Genomic DNA, 7,590 nt, shown 5'->3' with positions numbered 1-7,590 from the left:
GGGGGCTGGGAGCCGGGCCGGGGGGCTGGGAGCCGGGCCGGGGTCGGGGGGCCGGGAGCCGGGCCGGGGTCGGGGGGCCGGGAGCCGGGCCGGGGGGCCGGGAGCCGGGGGTGGTCGGCCAGGGCCCGAGCCGACCCAGGCTGGAGCCGCCGGGGGCCAGCCTGGGCCGCGCCTCCTCCCCCCCACACTCCCCCTTACCTGCTTCAGGCTTCAAGCAGGGGAGGGGGCGGAGACTTTGGGAGGGGGCGGAGTTGGGGCGGGGGCAGGGGCCGGGGCCCCTGGGAGTGTCCTCCATTAGGAGGCACAAAATATGGTAACCCTATTTAAAATTCAACATGTTGTTTAAAGAATGTGGTGTATGGAATTCTATATTTTTTCCAAATCAATTTGTCTGCTGGTTGGAATAAATCTGACATGCATTCAATTTATGTTATGCGAACAGGGCCTAATCAAGACTTGTATAAGCAGGTACAACTTAGCTGGTCCAGGGTGTTTTGCCTTATACAGGGAGGACCTTCTGGGGCAACTGAAACCCTACTGTGCTACTTAATTATGTTTTAGAAGAGTTGCAAAAATCAAATTTTTTTTTTTTGCATTTCTTTTAATTTTGACATTCAATTTTTATTTTTCTTGGTGAGATGGGCATGAAGATGCCAACAAGATTGACTGTAATCCATAGACCTGACCTATTTGCAATGAAATTTAGTTAAAATTAGTTCACTAAGTAAATAAACTAGCTTGCTGTATAGTTCAAGTTTTAGTCTACATACAAAGAGGAATTTATAATTTTTCCTTTTCTCAACCATGACACACAAAGTATGTCCATGACACAAAAGTGTGTCAGGATGGCTTAGTATTAGCAGCCTTACTTCTGGGCTAGTGCAGTAGTTCTCAACCTTTCCAGACTACTGTACCCCTTCTGGAGTCTGATTTGTCTTACGTACCCCAAGTTTCACCTCACTTAAAAACTACTTGCTTACAAAAACAAAGGTGTCATAGCACACTAATAATGAAAAATTGTTTTCTTTTATAATTATATGGTAAAAATGAGAACAATTTAAATATAAACATTGTACTTACATTTCAGTGTGTACTTCAGCCTGTTTTTCACTTGTAAGCCTTGTTTGAAGCTCGACACACACACAGCAGGGCTGAAGCATGTAACTTAGCTTCCTGGGGCCCTGGGCAATTGCCCTGCTTGCCATCCCATAATGCCGGCCCTGCACTTGCAATCCCCTAACCCATCCCGTGACCTCCCTAGGGGCTGCAAACCCTGGGTTGAGAAACACTGATCTAAATGAGTTGAGTAACCCCTGGAAGACCTCTGTGTACCCCCAGGGATATGTGTACCCCTAGTTGAAAACCACTGGGCTAGTGGATGTGGCATTCAGTTTTCACACCACGATTAGGGATCCCCTCCCAGGCTGACACTGCAGTACCTGGGGGGAAGGAGAGGGGCAGCTGATCTGATATCCTTCATGTTATCTTCCAGCATTCAGTATCTATCCAGTGTCATGTCATCTTCAAAAGGCAAAAAAGGTGAACGAACCTCTGTTCTGGCCAACATTCTCCCTCACTCAACATAACAGATTCTAACATCCAAGTTTCTGCGTACATTAGCGACTGCATAATGGTCACACTTTCCTTCACAGTCACCACTACGTAAAGCACTCAATCATTTATAAATCTATTTACACCTGCAGTAGGAATTATACAGAGGCAACAGAACTCCAAATAAAAATGTGGAATACAAACCCATTCTGTAACCTGTATTATGCCTGAAGCTCTACCATTTTGTATTACAAAAAATGGTAACTTTTGTAAGGCAAACACACTGATACAATGTAATTCACCAGACCACCACAGTTCTGTCTAGAGAAAAACATCTTGTAGTAAAAAATAAAAATTCCATCCACAGGTTCATGAACTGTATTGAAACATACCATCTAGATTAAAAAAAAGCAACACTCCTGCACTGTGTGCCACTTGTGAAGTGATAATCTAGAAATAGATTTAACAGAGAGAGAGAGAGAGGCAATATATTTACTCTACTGTGCATACTTTCTGGCAAGTCTTAAAATGCTAACATGAAGTTCAACAGAAACAGCAGAAATATGCTAGTGTATGCCCAATACTATTACTATAATTTGTGTTCACTGACTTTTCAACAGCATTATATGCCAGAAGTAAATGCTGAACAGAAAACTTGCTGTCTTTTCCTATCTCATACATTTCAGAACTTTATATTGGCTATCCCATCTCAAGGGTTGGCCAGGCTCAAGAATTGCAAGACCTGCTCAGTACTCCCCAAGCTGGAGGATCCCATTTTGCAGTACCCCTGAAGTCGATACTGAGCAAAGGCCTCAGCTCTGCCTTGCTCAGCACTCCAGACAAGTGTCAGTCAGTGGAGAAGATAAGATGGGGGGGGAAAGAGAGCAGCAGACCTCTGATACCGGTCAAAACTAACCACCAGATTCACAAAAATAGAAGGTACACACCTTTATCCCAATGAAGCCTATCAAACTTTGTACTACTGGCTCTTGGTGTGCAGTGACCCTGGTTCAGGACTACAGCAAGAATCAGACACTGGATCACAGTTTCAGTTTCCCTGCCATCACTGTTAATTAGATTGGCAGCTGAAAAATGCAGTAACATCTCAGGTATGTGAACTAGTCAGATACTAGGGAGCGAGCACCAAAGAAATTCCTATTTAAAAAACCTGAAAAACTAACATGAATTCCGGATTCTTTTTAATTGTAAAGTTAGGAAATGAAACTAACACATAAAATTGCAGATCAGAAAGTGCAACTAGTATGAGTGAAGCACACAGCAAGTTACTACTCTGTCATACTGCAGGGTTTAAGTTATATAATGAGCTCCCAGCCCTCTAAATTTTCCTCACCACCAAATTCTCTCTTTAAGATCAGTTTCTGCCTTCACAGGAGAATTTTTATTTTGATCCATTTAGAGGAGGATGGTAACAATATAACAGCCACAATCCTTACTACGATCAAAGGATGAGAAAGTTCCTTAGCTCTTCTCCCCACATAACAAATGTTTAATCCATTCACTGAAGGTGGGCACAGGTAGATAGACTCTTGGTTTAAGCTTTGTGGTGAATGAGTGAGTTTCAGGGAGTAAGGCCCAAGAGATATTATTAATTACAACACTTTTATTAATGTACTGCACAGTATTGCTGATCAAGATATTACCTTCCTGATTAAATTCTTCCTTTCCTGTGTTTTCATGGGATTTTATCTGAACACTATACCTTTTAGATTCTCATCCTTTGGCTTTGTCTAGCCTTAGGCTGCATATTCTTAAGATGTGCAATGTAAAAACAAATTAACAAGTATATTATTTATGCAATTACAGTGTACATTATCGCTGACTTTATTATTAAATGTACATAGCATCTATTTACAAGCAGCTTAGGCATTTTAATCATTGAATCAAAATTTATAATTTGTAACTCAAGAGAATAAACCTTGATGTCTGAAAAATAAGAAACATGCCATACTAAAACACCTTCTGAAATAAAAAAAAAGGATTTCACATTTATTTCTAAAGGGGTCTTAAGTTGTTACCATAAAGTTCTAAAAAGAAGAGATCCCACAACCCCAGAGCCACCAAGATACAGAGACTATCTCTTCTTGCAAGCTTCAGGCTCAAAAGCCCCAGTCCCATGGGGCCTCAAAGAACAGGACAGTATAAGGGGAATTAAGAGCTCAGAAAGGTCTCCAAGATGTCAATTTATTTTATTTTATTTTTTAAAGCCTTAAATTTAATGGACTCCATGCCCACACAGGCAAATAAAGCAGCAAGCAAACAGGCTCCCCCGATATATCTCCGAGATTAATGGAGTTGATGATGGTTGAACAGACTTTTTTGGTAGCGCAGGGTAGGGAATTTGGCAATAATATAACCCATCATCATGGCATGCATCATAATCAGCAAGTGAATTATATGACTATTCTAAATTCCATCACCTTATTTATCAAAAACTGAATACAAGTGCTTAACAAGCAACTCTAGTAATCACAACAAACATGACAGATAGGTGTTCCTAGGAATATCCAAATGCTGTGGAAATATTTTTCTCTGGAAAGTTTCATGGATACTCAAGAGAACGACCTTATTTAAAACCTCGTTAAAATTATCCCAGAAACAACTCATCTGAAGCACAAAGGGGGCACCTAAAATTATTATAAGGAAACAAGAAAAAGGATCAACATGTATTTGGCCAAAATTTTAATTTTGTAAAAACAAGCTTTTATAGAACATAACCAGCCCCCACTCAAGCAATTTCCCTGAACACTGCAACATTAAGAACTTGAGATTAATTTTCATTGTCCATGATGAGAAACAAACAATTAAATTAAAATGTAAACTGGATTTTAAAATGTATTAGTTTTTAATAATGTAAGCTAGCATTAGTAAGAGAAAGAGCATCTTATGTTGCAAACAAATATTTCTCAGTGGCCTGCGTCTCTTTAACCAACTGTATATCTTGAAGCTCTGCTTCAGAAGGTATCTATTATAGTAGTCTCCTCATATAAGTATATATATAGGAATGCTCCAGATTACAATTTAAAAAAATAAACACAGAATAGAATAGCAGGTCACACCTCATACCTTAAAGAGGAAAAACTGGAATAAGTGAAGAACTGTAACAATGCAATACAAAGACATTAATTTTGTTCTCTAAACTATTCCTGTAAATAAGACTTTCACATTACAAAAAATGAGGCTCTCAATCTTGTAATCAGATCTGTCAGTGTGGAAGAACGCTTGCATCTGTGTGGATCCTATTGCTGAAGTTGTACTCTCAAATGCTCCTAACCCTCTGCAATTTGTCATATTTTCTATATTTTGTTTTTGTTTCCCTAGTTTCAGTAACACCACCACTAAAAGGGAAATATTTTACTGTGAAAAGGAAACAGTGAAGTTCACTATACACAAAGCATCAAATATACAAACAAAGGAATTTCCCCCTCTATTCTTTCAGAGGTAGTATCATAATCTTAGATATCATTTGTAACAAGAATAGGTTAAAAAAGAAGACAAATGTAATGTTTAAATGGACAGTGTCCCTTTAAATATCATATTGAAAAAAGCATCTTATCTCATGTGTAACTATACATGTTTATTTGAAATTAGAGATGTTAAATATCCCTTCCTCTTGGTCATAAACTGCTTACTGACAACAGATTACACATATTGGGATCATGATACCCGCCCCCCACCAGCCTCTCCAAGAGACACTAAAAACCAGTTTTTGTTTTATCCATTGTAACTTTGTTGATTCAAACAATATATGGTTCTGATCTTGCAGACATCTCCACATGAGTAACGTTATGCATGTAAGATAATCCATCAGGCTAGATCCTCCACTGGTGTACATCATAGCAGATCTGCTGAAGATTTAATCCATTGAGTTCAATAGGACTATTCATGTGCCTAAGGTTTGCCTAAGTAGAGTGATGCAGTGAAAGTAGGGGTACAGTAACGTAGGGTATACACATATACATACACACACACAGCAACATTTAAAAATACAGATAAGCACCAACCATCCCCCTATATTCAACTAACTAGACATTAATTGCCTCATTTCTTAAAGGCATCATGGGAAAGGTGAGTTTTGAATTCAGATTTGAAGGAAGAAAGGGTAATGGTCTTACACCGAAGGTCAGAGAAGGCACCCACACATGAGAAGCAGCACAGGAGGCATGAAGAGGTTTGCATGAGAAGCTGGCATAAGGGTTGACAATAAGGCTGACATAACTGACAGAGCAGAGGAGAGATGAGAGAAGAGACAAAAGCAGACCAGTAGGAAGAGGCAAAGTTGTGAAGGGACAATATTCTTCAGTACTTTTATCAAAAAGCTATTCTGAAATATAGATAAGTTTAAATTATAAAGTTTGAAAAAAATCAATATTTTAAGGCATTTTTATTTCAGTTCACCATCTTTTAAAGTTATCATTTATTCTTATTTCCATTACTTCTATCTGTATTAACCTAGCATCCAGTAACAAACCCAACTCTATTTTGATTTGTGCAAAGTAAATCAAGGTAATCACACTGTATTTTTTCTTTTTCCCCCTCTTTTAACCAAATAATAAAATAATAATAAAAGAACATTACAGTGTAGAGCCACCTGGCTGATGCAATGAGGCAAAGAAAAAAAAATCCTGGCAAAGCCAGATAATACTATGTTCCTAGAATGCTTAGAGCCAATGGCAAGCACTTCACTTTCTAGACACTGAAATAAATAGATACAGCATATTTTCTCCACAGTCACCAAACAGGAGAAAAATTCCATCCTATGCTTTTAGTGTGTGTGTGTGTGTGGTGGTGGGGGCAGCGATACCTTGAATTAATTGAGCTGATGATGGCTGAAACTGACTACCACATGCCAAGGGCAGAGCTGCTCCATTTTGGGGGCAATCTACAACAGGATCCATATTGTGGGAGAAGCTAAAACCACCATCAGTTTGTGCTCTGCCAGCAGCGAGAGCGGCACTCACCCGTGCACCCACTGAGTTTTGGAGCCGCCCCAACGCAGCAGTGGAAACCTACTAACTCCCCGATGCCTTTGGCCCAGTAGCCCAGTCATCCAGGTCGGGTGGAGTCAGAGACCGGCACCCTCACAACCAAGACGCTGGGGCCCCTGCCAGGTATTTTTTGCCCTGGGGCTGGGTGGGAGGTGGCCGAACATGGAGCTGAGCAGAGAGGACGGGCTGGGCTGGGCTGGACTAAGAGGGTCGCTATCCCACCCTCCCGGGCCGGGATCAGCCCGTTAACCCGGGGATGAGGAGATACCGGCCGGTCCGTTAGGTGCAGCCCGACACCGGCTCACACCTCTCAGCGCCCGGGAGCGAAGGCAGCTGTGAGGGGCCCGGTCCCAGGCAGCCCCCCGCGCCTCACCTCGGTCTCCACCACCTCATGGTAAGCGGGAGGTGGATCGAACCCGCCGCCGCCTCCGCCGCTCCCCCCGCCGCCGTCTCCGTCCCCTCCGCGGGAGCCCTGCCCGCCCGCCGGCGAGCCGTGCCCGCCCTGCCCCGGCTGGCCCTGCCCGCTGTCCATGGGCTCGTAGCCGCCGTAGTGCAGGCCGGGCCGCTCGTTGGTGAGCAGCGCCACGGCCTCGTTGATGTCGTTCTTGGCCAGGCGCAGGGCCCTGCGGATGGCGGCCGCGTCCGAGAAGCCCATGCACAGCAGCGTGGTCATGTGCTGCTCCTCCTCGCTCTCCATGGCCGGGCCGGGGGGATAGGGGCCGGGAGCCGGGCTCAGGCGCTGCCCGCTCTGCGCGCCGCCATGTTGACGGCCGCCTTCCCCCTCCGCCTCAGGACCGCCGCCGCGGAGCCCCGCACCCACCCGGAAGCGGCTGGGGAAGCCCGGGTGGGGGACACGCCTGGGGCCCTGGTCACGTGACAAGGGAGGGGGCGTGGCTTATTGGGCATGAATGGAGGCGGGGAGGGGCGGGGTATGAGGGAGGAGGAGGTTGCCATGGGAACCTGAAAAGGCTGCTGCGGGGGGGAGGGGCTCTAAGGGGGAGGCTGCAGCCTCCTGAGGAAGAGAAGGGTCTCA

At 43.8% G+C, this 7,590-nt stretch overlaps 1 protein-coding gene across 2 annotated transcripts in view; it reads right to left on the bottom strand.

The window, feature by feature from the left end:
* Window positions 1-7,367, bottom strand: part of USP24 (ubiquitin specific peptidase 24) — a 119,951-nt gene extending 112,584 nt beyond the window's left edge. The window contains exon 1 of one of the 2 annotated variants that reach the window (XR_004646883.1): window positions 6,931-7,367. Coding sequence is in view for 1 of the 2 variants with exons in the window: in XM_034779687.1 (XP_034635578.1) it covers window positions 6,931-7,254 (324 nt within the window). In the remaining variant the exon portion in view is untranslated. The remainder of the gene's footprint in view (window positions 1-6,930) is intronic. The other variant, XM_034779687.1, reaches the window with a different exon arrangement.
* Between the last annotated feature and the right edge of the window lie 223 nt (window positions 7,368-7,590).

This window comes from Trachemys scripta, chromosome 8, assembly GCF_013100865.1.
Source record: "Trachemys scripta elegans isolate TJP31775 chromosome 8, CAS_Tse_1.0, whole genome shotgun sequence".
Lineage (NCBI taxonomy): Eukaryota > Metazoa > Chordata > Testudines > Emydidae > Trachemys > Trachemys scripta.
The sequence above is the reverse complement of the archived record's forward strand: the minus strand, read 5'-3'. Positions and strand labels throughout refer to the sequence as shown.